Here is a 14,276-nt window from a genome sequence, read left to right on the forward strand (position 1 = left end):
TGCCAGAGATATAAATAGTTACCCAAACAATTGGAATAGTCTGTAAAAATATTTTACAATTGATGGATAAATTGATGGAAATAGGCTAGATGAACAATCCTCAATAAGCATGCTAATATATTTTCCCGAGTAATATCATCGAAACGTACCTGACTAGTCCTGCACACCTCAGTAGGCCTCAATAGTTCTGTAGTGCGCAGGATGCTGGGAATTATCTGTGCATGTGATGGAAGAATGCACAGTGGAGGGTTGAAACTCAACGTGCAGTGTGTGCTGCATTCCATACATCTTTAAAATAGAGTTTTGAATGATGTTTTTATTGCTCAGCGTTTAATTTGCATAGTTTTATTTTTTTCAAAATTCCCGAGCTCAATATTCCCGTGGAAAGTTTCTGGAAAGTTTCCGGAAATTTACCGGAAACTTTCCACCCCTTTGCAACCCTAGGCGTATCCCATAGTGAGACATCTCACTCATGCTACTCAGAGAACCGGGGTTACGAAAGTAACCTAAAGGTTTATGAATGGGAAAGGTACCAACAACAAAAGTAAACTTATTAACCAATTAGGATAGTAGAAGACAAAAGAAGCTTCTCTGAGCTATTACATTTAGAAAAAAACACAGCTGGTGAGGTTGGACACTGATGCATATGTACAGTTACAGTGAGTTACTGATAATAATAATACCTTTGGTTTCTGGCACCTTTCACTCAAGATCACCTTACATGGCAGATAAAAAAACACAACATAAAAAGCAATGTATCAAACCATCAATAAAAGGACATGAACAGTGAATAAAAAATGGAAGACAATCAAACTGAAAAAGCCTGTTTAAATGGATATGCTGAAGGCTCTAGATCCCATGGTGGACAAATGGGCAGGTGGTACAGTGAGGTGAATGGAAGAAGAAGATCTGAGGTTGCGGGAGGATGTGTCGACATGCAGGAGTTCAGAAAGGACTGGTGGATGGTCTTAAAGGTGAGGATTAGAATTAGAACAGGAGTGATGTGATTAATTGAGGGGGTTCTGGAAATGATGCGAGCAGCACAGTTCTGGACTAATTGAAGTTTATGAAGAAGTATATAAGGGAGACCAAAAAGAAGGGATTTACAGTAATCAATGCGGGATGTAACCAGGGTGTGGACAACAATGGCGGCAGTGTAAGGGATGGGTGGAGACGATTAATGTTGCGTAGATGAAAGCATGCGGACCGGTTGACATTATTGATGTGGGCTTGGAAAGACAGTGCTGTCAAGGATGACACCAAGACTCTTAACTTCAGGGGAGGGAGCAACTAAAGAGTGGTCAATATTGAATGAAAGATTGTCTGATTTTGATAAGGTGAATTGAGTGCCAATAAGGAGAACTTTGGTTTTATCGCTATTGAGTTTTAGGAAATTGCAGGAGAACCAGAATTTGATTTCCTGTAGGCAGTCAGAGAGGGAGGTAGGTTGGACGTTGGTTTGGTTTAAAGGTAGAGCTGGGTGTCATTCGCATAGCAATGAAATTTTTGTTTACATTTATGGAAGATATGGCCAAGATGAAGTAAGTAGATGATAAACAGAAGGGGCCCAAGTACAGATCCCTGTGGAGCTCCAGTAGTGACTGGAAATTTCTGTGATTTGAAAGATTTTCGATGGATGAACTCAGTGCGGCCAGGTAAGATTTGAACCAATCCAAGGGTGTGTTGGTGATGCTTATGGAGGCTAGTCTGTCGAGGAGTATATGGTGAGAGATGGTGTCAAAGGCTGCTGTGAGATCAAGGAGGATGAGAATTGTTAACAGTCCGCAGTCAGCTGCCATGAGGAGCTCATTAGTGATTTTTACCAGGGCTGTTTCTGTGCTATGGAGGGGCCGGAAGCCAGACTGGATCTATCAGACAGGTTGATGGCTTAGATTTCTGAATGAGGTCAGAAATTTCAACAATAGAGGGAAGATTGAAACTTGAAAGTGAACAAGAGAGAGGGGCTGAGAGAACCAGAGGGGATGGACTATGGGATGAGTTAGGAGTCAGTTACTGGGGAATTTGGTCAACTTTCGAGATAAAAAAGAACATTAAGGAGTGACAGTAAGAGGTTGAGTACAGGTGAGGTGGTCGTAATATGTTGTTTACCAAGGAGAACAGGGCTCTTGTGTTCCCTCCACTTGAACTGATTAAACCTGAGTAATAGGTGGATTATGCTGAAGAGAGCATCCTTGTAATGAAGAATATGATTGTTGTACATTTCTTTGGTAGAAGCGTTCCAAGCGGCAGCCATTCGTTTTGAGTTGGCGTAGTGTAGGTGTAAACCATGGGGCAGATCAGGATAAGGAGACAGACCGGGTTTTTAAAGGAGGCAGAGTGTTTAAAAGGCAATGAAGACCATCGTTGTAATGAGAAACTAATTCATCAGTGGTGTTAGGATTTGGGGGGAGGAGTAGGACCCAGAATTGTAATTAAAAAAGCTCTTTAACTAACAAAACAAACGTGAACACTAAAGGGACTAAACAAAAAGCACAAGGAAGCTTTCAATAGACTCAGGAGATCAGGCAGAGCAAGAACGCAGGAAATGACAGCACCATGGAACATCAACCACCAGAACGACAAGAGGAACAAGACAAGAACAATCCGACAAGGACAAAGGGAAGGACAGAAGCTTATATACACACAGGGAAGGCAGGGGCAATTGAACACAGGTGTAACACATGAGGACTGGGGCAGACAATCACAGACAGGAAGTGAAGACAGAAACAACCCACAAGGAACAGAGACTACAAAATAAAACAGGAAACAGAAACACAGTGTGAAAACATGAAAACACTTTGAACATAAACAACAGGATCTACTAGAATAAACAAATCACACTTTTACAATTTATAAACAAAGTATAAAGTGCCCGATCGTTACAGATGGATAAACAGTTTATGCTGGGGAGGCTGACAATTCAACTGGATAGAGCATTTAAATGTCTTTAATGTTGCGAAATGAGATTTCACAAGACGGATTTGTTTTGGATAGCCGTAGGTTGATTTTAAAAGAAATCAACTTATGATATGATTACAGACACTTTAATAACTGTTCTACCTGCTTAGATGGAAAACCAACAATTAGTGAGCAATAAATAGTAGTACATAAATGTAATTGCATGCCATGAAATAAAATAATGAACCTGCCTAAACAGTAACTGCCTAAGAGGGACATTGAAAGAAATAAAGTAATTATGAAAGAAATCTGGAGATATAAGAGGCTGGAAACAACAATGTCATCACGTGTATTTAATAAGGGGCATTCTGCAGAAAGGATCAACACAGGGAAATCACAAGGACCTCAGAGTGAAGATGCAGAACAGTCAGATACACAGATCTTATATAGCAAGCTTTAGGGCTGTCTCTCTTAGCCAATTTAGACAGGTTCCATAGGTGGGGAAGAAGAGGAAAATTCAACCTAACAGCTGATTCACATGTGCTTCCTGAGGTGATAAGACATACACTCCTTCCTTTGATTGGTAATTAAGTCGCAAAAGGTCTCACTGTATTCACATCATAAACAGTTCCGACCATAAAATAGCTCAAGTCATCAGAAACTTGTTGTATGTAAATACAAGTCATAAAAGTCTCTTGACAAGGCTTTAAACACTTACTGTCCAAATACAAAATAGTTTGTCAACCATGCTTAGAGGGTTAGGGTTAGGGTTTTTACACCAGTCTTATGTTTTTCATGAAATTTAAGGTTCAGTTATGTGTCAACCTGTTCAAGCTCCCCTTAGGTTCTTCAGTAAACCGTTACAATGATGATCCTGCTCATGTTTATGTATTCAGGTGCAGCACTTGGCCCCCTGCTGGCTGGCCTATTGTCTTCAGGGGGGTGGGATCAGGTCTTCTACATGCTGATGACAGCTGACTTCCTTGCTCTGTTGGTGAGTGCTTTGAAAACCAGCAACAGATGTGTCAATATCAATAACTAATCCCTTTTCAGAAACAGAAAACATAGAACGTCCACATTAACATTGGTCAATGGTTGCAGTTTTTTTTTTTAATTATGTTAATAGTTTGTTAGTTATGTTTTGTTTCTGTACTCTCATTATGTGTAGTTTAGTAGTGTACATATTGTGATCTTTTTTATTGTGCTTCGGCACTGTTACTTAAATTCTGTTTTCTCTTATTTGCTGTAACAAGTGAATTTCCCCGTTGTGTGGATAAAATAAAGAAATCTAATCTAGTTATAGTCAGTCAGAAGTTTGATGGGGCTGTCTATAGACTGAGTTTTTCCCTTGTGTTGACTAGTTATACAGTAGGCCTCTGACACTGGTTTCCAGTGTTTAAATGGAGAATATGTACCTGTTATTTGTGGAAAAATCATCTTTTTAGCCTCTTTATATTTTTGCAGAATGCAGAAATGTTTGCATCTGTTCATAACAGTGACCACTGAGAAGAGGTTAAGAGATAAGTTTGCAGAACTAGCTGTAAGAACTGAGGATTATAGTAACAAGATATAAAACATGCAATGCAGGACATTGTGACCACACAGTGGTTTTACAACATTTCTGGCTGTGTGCCACATAAGAGGGCTGACTGACCACTTAAACACCCACTGTCATCTCCAGAGAAAAAAACACCATTTAACGTCAGTGTAATTGTTTTTCTAGCTTTGCTTCCTTACATTCAGATTGGTATGCTACTGGTGGTCTGAGTCACAATAGAGATTTACATACAGTGATTATTGAACCTTAATGCATATGGCAGACACAAACAATTTAAAATAAATGTTAGTCATCATAATAACTTGAGTTTATAACGTATCAGATGTGTTTTCAGTTTGCTTCACCCCCAAGAGAAATAAAGCTCTAAATGCATGTTTTATACCAGCGCCAATGATATATGAATATGTATTTATATGAATATCCTGTAATAATTGACTTTGTGAATGTATGTACAGTTTTTGCTACGGCTTGTGAAAAAGGAGCTTGACTCAACTAAATCCCGTCCCATTTCCATTGTACAGTAAGTCCATTTTTTGTACTATTCATGATTTAACTCAATGTCCTGTTTCCATTGGTTGATGCACAATTTGCATTCTATATCTCGTATGATCATTGTAAATGAGTTTGATTTTATGTACAAATATTAGTTTTGGATGTCAAATTTTAAATTAAATTCAGCAGAAATTACTCCAACCAAAATCTATGTTCAGTGAAAATTAGCACCCATTTGTTTTCCCTGATGGATTTACCGTGAACATGTAAAGGTGTTTGATGATGCTACTAACACACGACAGACAAAAAATTCACACATAGAAGATAAAAACGAAGATGGTAAAAACAGTGGTGATAAGACAGTGGTGTTGATGTGCTGTAAACAACATCAAGTGATCTCCACTCTATCTGCTGCACCACCCCTCACCTGAATCCTGCTGAGAATTTGCTGTTGTGAGCGCGTATTAGCAGAGAACCCCCTGCTGCATTATGCATGTCAAAAGAGAACTCAGGAGAAACTCTGGGCCCAATTCTTATTATTTACTTAATAAATGGAATGAACATTGTTCCTTATGAAAAATTTTCAAAAAGCTAAGTGGTCTTAAAGGTAAAACGTAATGACACCCAATTATCAAAATTGTGTTGGTGTTTGTCTTTCACAGGTTGAAGGAGCATTGAGAAACCAACATGAATGTATGTGTACATACATTCACAAAACTGTGTGAACCTACAGAGGTTTGCTGTAAACAAGAGGGTCCTTGTGTCCACGAGGAAGAGCTGAACGACTCAACAAATGATTGGCAGATTCTGGATGTAAAAGTAGCCTTACTTTCAAATGTCTATTCAAACTACAGAGAAACTAAAAGTGACATTTATTTTGGTAGCAGTCATTTATACAGCAAATTCCATTACTTTATTCTTATAAATCCTACTATAGTTATTGACAGCAGTTCCTATTCTTGTACTTATGAGTCCCCCAAAACCCTGGCCTAATTATAACATCTGTAAGTAACCAGTCTATTTCATATCAAAGCTATTATTTCCAAGGGATCATATATCAGCTATACACAGCCTCACAGTGGCTACCGCAGGGTAGATGCCAAAATGGTGACAGAAAAATAGCCACAAATTGGCATGACTGCAGGTTGTTATACTACTCAGAACAAAAAGCAACTTAAAAAACAATGTATCTTTTCGGTTGTTATTTACACATCATTTTTAACTCCTATAGCCTCTTCGGTGCTGCTAAACTTTAGTGGGACAGATGCACTCTCACTAGTGATTAATTGGATTATGAAGACAAACTAAAATGCCATGTTGTGATACACCTGCTTAAATTTTTGAGGGAACCCTGCAGCTTAACTCCTGTAAATAACTGCTACAGACCAGGAGCCATCTACAAAGATAGTTTCTGTTATATCAGTGAGGTGAGACAGTGACACCAAATGAAACCGTGACTAATTGGAAGACTAAAAAGTTAGCCACGTTACCTCTAGGCTAACTAAGGAATACATCTTGTGTTACCAGGGTAACCGTTAGTGACACCTGTTGACTAGTGGTGCCAGTAAATGATAACAATGCTCATGATCACAGGTTTGTTAACAGTGTTTTGGAGCAAGTGGTGAGATTGGAAGTGAGTAACATGTTGGAAATATACAACAGTAAAGTAAACTGTCCTGAGCCTGGGATGGGTCCTTCCACAGCAAGACTGAACTGCACTAAGATTTGATGCTACTTGAAGTTTTTTTGTTTAGTATCGTCCTTGTAACTTTTGAATTCTTCCAGAAGTTAAATGTTTTCTGCGGAATGAACTGTGTAAGGTTGGTGTGTTGGTCACTCTTGTTTTCTTATGAATTTAGATAAATGTCTAAAAAATTAGGTGTTGGTTTGATCTTATTTAAGTATGTTTTATCACACTGTGACCCCGAACCCCTGTGGACTATTGCAGCCCATTTGTTCCCGATATTATTTGTAAAATATGTCAGATATGGTCTGTCAAAATCATGCCCAGCCAAGTCAAGCCACAGTGAAAATTATAAAAAATGTCAGTCCCTATCACAAAAGAAATACAATAGCCCTGAAAGGGTCAGTCCACCCAAATTGTGAACATTTTATATATAGTTGTATATATCCATTCAGGTAGATTTAGTTTGATTTGTCCCGGTTTTGAGATCTATCTGAAAGCTCTGTCTCTCTGCTACTACAAGTGAGGTGAATTGAAATCATTTCCATTGCACAAGGAAGACTAATAACCAACAAGACAGTTAAATAGAAAAATTGTAAGTCCCCAACTTACACAAATCCTCTCTGTGGACAAATATGGTTGTCAGGATGGAGTACCTGTGTGATGCTCTATGAGGGCACATAGTCTTGCTTAAGTCACCTTGTCTTACTTAACCAAAGATTTCATGGGATCAAGTTGTAATTTATTCTAGAAACAAATTTAAACAGTCATTTAACTTATTTCTGTCAGTTTTGTGGATTCAATATTTCCCCCCCATTATTTGTTCTGAACTTAAGGCACCAAAGTTGTATTTTTACAACTACATTGTGCTGGTGAGGGGATCTGAAATACTATGAATGAAAGTTATAAAATCTTTTGGATATATTTTGCAGTGTAGATAAGTAAGGTTACTATTTGAAATACTTCCTCATAGTTACTGAATGTAATTTCAGACTATGAAATAGGACTATCAGTGATGTTGGCACCGCTTATTTAAACCTCATTAAAAAAGTGGTAGCACTGTTGAAAAACGAAAACATTTTGAAAATAGTTATTGTCTCTTAGTTCATCAATTTGTTAATATAACTTCTTTCTGGTGATTTATTGTTTGTTTATTGTATCATAATAAAATCCACAAAATACAAACTTGTCAATTTGATATACATATATATCTTAAACTCTGGGATCATTTTGTTTTGTGGCAGTAGTAATGAGATTATTATGCCTTCCTGAAAAAAACATATTGCTGTGTATATTTATTGTCTCTGGTTGGCCTAGGACATGTGCCTTGTTTGTTGTTAATCTTTTTACTAGACAGTTGATTTTGTAAACAAAATGTTGTCATCACTCTTAATGGTCTTGGTTTGGGGTGCGTTGATTTCTAAAGCACAGTTTCTGGGAAACAAAATAAAGCGTTTTTTTCCCTTAACTTTGGAGGTGATGTTTTTTATGGCTCTTTTTCCAAGCATAAAACTACAGGCTGGCTTAATCTGTCTAATTTATGGCATGGAGTGGCCTTAAGTCTCAGCTGGAGTTGGCAGGTGTCACCTGAAATGGTAAGCTCCTGACAGCCTGAAACCCACTCACTGACACAGGCAGAAACTAGAAAGAAAGAAAAAAATTACAATGCACAATTGCACATACAATGAAGGAACCACCTACCTTCTGTGCCACAGACAACCACAATTGGGTAAGAGTTTGTGGAATACATAATTTGCAGAGTATTGTATGATCAAAATATTGATATCACCCTCATCTCTCTGCATTAAATTATTAGCCCAGTTTTTATTTCCAAGTCTGTCTTTTTTAAATAGCCATATGCTTATTTGTATATTGAAGTGTCAAGTTCCTTCAACGGATATGATAGCGGACAAAAACCATAGTCCTCACTTGATGTAAATCATCAGGTCTGCAAGTAATGCATGAAGATATGCACTGTATGAATGTGTTTGTGAATAAGTGAATGGCAAAACTGGACTGTCAAGCACTTTGAGTGGTCATCAAGACTAGAAAAGTGTTTAATAAATGCAGACCTTGAACCATTTATGTCTGATTGATTTTGATTTACTTTTCAGTTGCATTTACACTGAGTAATGTCACAATAATAAAACAACAATGACCTTACAATTACAAATAACAAAAGACAAATGGGGAGATAGATACCACTCTCCTTTATACAGCTTTTGATCCATTCTTTTCAGACCAGCTGAGAACATGATGCATTCTTCTGTTTGTATGCAGTCGATTTTTCCCAGCATTGTTTATGGAGCCCTGCTTTAATCCTAAAATGATGAGTCAATTTTTGAGTATATTTCCTGTACAATGTCCAACCACTGTCCTGTTCGAGGATGGTCACAGTTTAACCAGCTCCTTGTAATGGCCTTTTTACACGCAAGTATCAGGATTTTCAAGATATGTATCCTTCTTTTAAATTAATTTCATAGTTGTCAATCCCAGGTACACAATCCGAGGGTCCTTAGGAATCTTGTAGCATAAAATCTCCTCAAGAATCTGAATAACGCTGTCCCAGAATTTTTGAATTTTTATACATGACCAGAAAACACGTGAGTGAGTGGCATTCACCTGTCTACACTGTCTCCAGCATTTCTTTTGCTTACCAAATTGTTTAGTTTTTAAGTGAGGTGCAGTAAAGAAGTGTATCAAATTATTCCTGCAAAAATCCTTGCATCTCTTGGATCAGATGGATGTTTGCTATGTTCTACACATGGAATGCCAGTCACTTTCTGAGAGACTATGTTAATTTCTAGCTCCCATTTTTGTTTTACAAACAGAGAATTTCTTCCACTTTGCAAACTACTGTACAATTTAGACACACTCTTTATGGGGGTTTGTTTGTATGTACCTGTCAACACATCAATTACTTCATTTCCTGGGCTTCATCATGGGTTAGGGTTAGTAAGTGCAAGGGGAAATGCAGTGGCATGAGAGAACATTGGGAAAAACAGACTGAAAGGATGAGAAGTGAAGAAAGCTTGTACCTAGAAGAGTCTGACAGTGAGATTGAAACAAGCTCAGAGCAGGAGGGGCAATGAGACACGGCCCCTGTAATATCGCCACCCCCAGAGAACACATCAAACTCTGCACCCAGAGTTTTCACTGATTCATGTGCAAGTCAACCAAGCAAGTGGTAACTATCGTCCAACTCAGTAGCCAGGGGCGAGTCTATAGGCTCGAAGTGGAGGGGCCCATCTGCCCGACAATATAGTCTCAATCCCAGCCTCAGCAATGATCAGTGTTGGGGTTGTGGACAGCCAGGTCATCAGAGTAGAGACCGGTACAGGCCCTGCAATAAGGACGCCCGGAGAAGCCTGAGGGGGAGACCATTGTTACAACCCTAAGGTTGTGTGGATCCCTCTCCTTCTCCCTCTCCCCCTCTCTCTCTTTCTCTCTTTGCTGTGATGCTTGGGTGTGATGTGTTGCAGGTGTGTCGCTACGAGTGGATGAGTGGGGAGGTGTGTTTACAGGGAGCTGATTGGTTCCAGCCCAAGCTGGAAGGATAAGAGGACGGCTTCCCACAGCTCCTGCGGTGTCTCTCTTTGCCACTGCCAGCCGGACCTCCAGCTGGACTCCCCTTGTGCAGCACTTTGTAAACTGTTCTTTTGTACCAGCCCGTTCATGGTAGGGGTGGGTAGCCTTTTTGTTTAAGCCATGTTTTCTCCTGTTTTGCTTGCTTGAGGAGTTAGGTCAGTAACCTGTCTTTTGTTTTCCTTAATTTTGAGTAGGGAAGTTTAGGTTGTTTCGCCTTAGGGTTGTTTTCTGTTTATTGTTTTGCTACTAGCCCACCCTGAAGGAAAAGGTGTCAATTAACACTAACGGGCTGTTAATTGTTTGTGGCTGGTTCTTGGGAGAGTGGAAGGAGGGGGGGGGGAACTCTTGTATCATGTTGCGACTGTTTTACCTCCTAGGCAGGGTCGTAACACCATGACACCAATAATCTCATCACAACCACACAATGAGCCCACCATACAGGTTTTAATCCAAGAATATTCTTTCATGGTGGATACAGGTACAACACTGGGGAGAATATCCCCAAGCTCACCCTCTCAAGCACGTTGATTAAGACGATAGGCTATTCTGGGAAAACACTCTATTCGACAAATACATAAAAAAAAAGGAGCGATATGTTGTGTCCTTTTGCAGCTAACTTGACCTGCACACAAAATAGCATCCACAAAGACCTCCCTGAAGATCCGCCCACAACAAAGATGAAGCCTGAGGTTATGAAACAAGACAACATTTCTGGGCTGGCCACAAGAGTCAAGGTTGAAACAGGAATGGAAGACGTGGGAGCTATCTGTGAGATTTCAGATGGGAAAAGCAGATCAAATTGCCATTGCAGTGCACTCTCACGCAGTGGTGGCTCCAAAAGGGAAAAAGATGAAAGTGAAACATTTCGGGAGATATCATTATCGTCACATTATTTTTTAAATGTAATAAATTATACAAATCCTCAAGTAACTTTTTCCTGCCTGCTGCCTATGAATATCATAGTCTAATCAGCTGCAGCGTCAAGCCCGGTTCAACAGAGTACGGAGGATTTCAGCCTGGTTGAAGACAGAAGTCTGTCTGTCTGTCTGAAACACACACACAGACACACTCAGAGCGACATAGTAAGATGAGAGGGAACTAGCTTGGAGGAGATTGATGCCAAGGAGGCTGTACAGATGAGATTCAGTCAGGGCAAAAGAGCTAAAGTCCCAAATACAAGGGTTGGCCTTTTAGAAGTGCCAGACCCTAGTGGTCCTCAGGGGGATGTGCTCTAAAGGGAAGGGAAGGAGAGGCTTTTGTAAAAGGAAGTTCCTTGTTTACTTGTTTTGTTGTGGTTGTTATTTCGTAAATGTTTTAATTACTAGAACAATGGTTCAACTGCTACTGGTTTCCACTGTGTTGTTATATAATATATGAGAGATTAATATTCATCACAGATCTTAAAGTTTACAATTATTGATGTAACATTAGTTTACAGGGACAATTACAACATTTTATTCCACTTATTCACAAATTAGAATGTGTTGTTTTGTTTGGTTAATTTAAACCAGTATTTTCAAGGCAAAATAGGTTAAACATTGCCTCTATCTCAGTTACTACCAATTGACACAGTTGGGTTAAGGACATTGAGCATGTCTGATAAGGCTTTGAGATGAGTTTTTTTGCCCTGGAATGTTGCTTGTTGTGGAAGTGAGGGGGCTGGAAGAGCACCTTCTGCTGTAAATGAGCACAGATGAGAGCTGTTGGGTGCTTCCGCATCCAGTGTGAACCCGGCCTCAGGTCAATTTTTTCGCGTATCGTACCAGGAAACACACTGAAAAACTATTTAATTTTTTTTTATATATATATATATATATGATATAAATGATCTAATATGCATCCCATACGCCCGCAACAAGGCAGGGATCATATTCATTTCATTGGTTGACCAGTGGTCAACACCTTACCTGGCATTCTATAGGTTGGGGAATTTTGAAAGGGGTTATTCAACAAAAAAATAAGAGCAGAGGAGAAATCTGAGATCAAACGATTCACGAGGGCACTGAAAGCAGCCCGAGTGCAGGATGGATTGATGGAACTGGGAGCACAGGAAATCTGTGTGAGCAACAGTAAATCTGAGTCCCAGCACACAGTTAGAGCAGAAGCAGAGCAAATTTAAGTGCAAACAGGGGCTATTTGAGTGCAAGGGCAGGGTTTTGATGGAAAGTCATACACAATCTGAACATAAATTCAACAAGCCATGAACTCAAACTGAAAGACCACGCTCTTGAATCAAGATAGGAAAAAAGCTCCATAGACGCAGCGCGCTGATGGAGGCGGTGGGCGCTGCCCCGAGTCCGCATCGTCATCGACAGCGTGGTCGGCTCTGATTGCACGTCCCCGAACAGCTCTGGTGAAGCAGGCGGTGGGCGGGTTGCCGATCCGGAGAGTCTCGCCCAACGATGCCCACCTGCTCGACCTGCGGAGAGCCTGGTTAGGTGGGCTGGCTTCCTCTCCTGGTCTGTGGGGAAGGGGCAGATTGCTCCCTGGCCCATAGTCAACTGCCACACCTGTCTACCACAAGGCGATACCACTGCTACCCCGGTTTAACATAAAGCACAGCGACTTTGCATCGGCTCAGTCCAACAAAGTTATTTTTGTTATCTTAACATTTTAGCATCGAAATGGGAATCGCAATCACCATCGATAAAATTTAAATGATACCCAAACCTAGTGCTAACTGTTGTTCGCTCCCATGTACTACAGTGGGCTCATACCTCACGTTTTGTCTGCCGTACCATTTCTCTACTGAAGAGACATTTTTGGTGGCCCACCATAGAGGCTGACACCAAGGAGTTTGTAGCAGCATGCTCTGTTTGTGCTAGAGGCAAGGCCTCTCATCAGCCCCAAGCTAGTCTGCTTTGCACGCTACCTGTCCTTGTAAGGTCCTGATCCTACATAGCCCTGGATTTGTATTACTGGCCTCCCTATTTCTGAAGGTAACACAGTAATTCTTACCATTGTTGACAGGTTCTCCAGGGCATATTCATTACTGTCATAAAACTCTGCGTTTGAAACTGCTGAACTGTTGATCAATCATGTTATCAAGATTCATTGCATTCCCATTGACATAGTTTATGACCAAGGCCCACAATTCATATCTCAAGTTTGGCATGTTTTCTGCAAAGCTATGGGTACATCTTCAAGTTTATCATCAGGTTTCCACCCTCAAATCAATGGCAAGGCAGAAAAGACCAACCAGGACCTGGAATCCACCATACGCTGTATGGCTGATGCCAACCCTACCTCTTGGAGCACACATCATTCAAAATATATTCCACCATGCACTGAATCCAGGAAGCTCTCAACCCGCCTACTCGGGCCTTTACGTTTTTGACAAGGTCAAAAATCCCAATGCAGTCATGCCTAAACTTCACAGCAGCATGACGATTCATCACACTTTCCATGTCTCCCAGCTTTAAACTGTTCTTTCCAGTGATCTGTTTTAAAAATATTTATATATCTAATAAACAAACATTAAACATCCGTGTAACACTTGCAATGAAAAAAAATTTGATAAGTTCAATTGTGTGAATGCTTTGCTTTGTCCTTAGAGAAGGTGGCTATGAGGTGCACTGCGCCAACAGCATCAAGCCAAAACAAGCTGTCATCTCCTCCAGATCTATACATTGACTTAGTTTCCAAGTTCTGTTGTTTTTACACAATCTGAGTTTACACGAGTCCAATCAGACTGTTTGTGTGTCTGTGTGTGAGATAGAGAGAGAGGAAAATAATGCGCGGGACGGCTAATGAATGCGCTGCTCTGAAGAATGATTTAACTAATTTGAGAAAGTATAATTATGTTATGATCAGTGTTGATATTTTGGCTTAAACTGTAGCAAGATGTCAGCTGAGTGTGAGAGAGAGATATCTGATTGGCCAAATATATTGACATGTAGATATATTGACATGTAGAGTGTGAATGCATAGCACATGGAACACCATTCATAGTAGTTCAAATTGTCCTTTGTGATACGCATGTTGATATCCCAATGACGATCAATTTCCGATATATCGTTCAGCCCTATGAACTAGTTAATATTGTCGTATCCTTAC

General features: G+C 39.9%; 1 protein-coding gene across 5 annotated transcripts in view; it reads left to right on the plus strand.

Moving 5' to 3' along the window:
* LOC133022136 (high affinity cGMP-specific 3',5'-cyclic phosphodiesterase 9A-like) overlaps window positions 1-14,276 on the plus strand; it is a 159,107-nt gene that overhangs the window by 67,133 nt on the left and 77,698 nt on the right. For all 5 annotated transcript variants that reach the window (XM_061089148.1, XM_061089149.1, XM_061089151.1 and 2 more), the window contains 2 exons: window positions 3,795-3,892; window positions 4,912-4,976. In XM_061089148.1, the coding sequence (XP_060945131.1) occupies window positions 3,795-3,892; window positions 4,912-4,976 (163 nt within the window). The remainder of the gene's footprint in view (window positions 1-3,794; window positions 3,893-4,911; window positions 4,977-14,276) is intronic.

Source organism: Limanda limanda, chromosome 16 (genome assembly GCF_963576545.1).
Source record: "Limanda limanda chromosome 16, fLimLim1.1, whole genome shotgun sequence".
NCBI lineage: Eukaryota > Metazoa > Chordata > Actinopteri > Pleuronectiformes > Pleuronectidae > Limanda > Limanda limanda.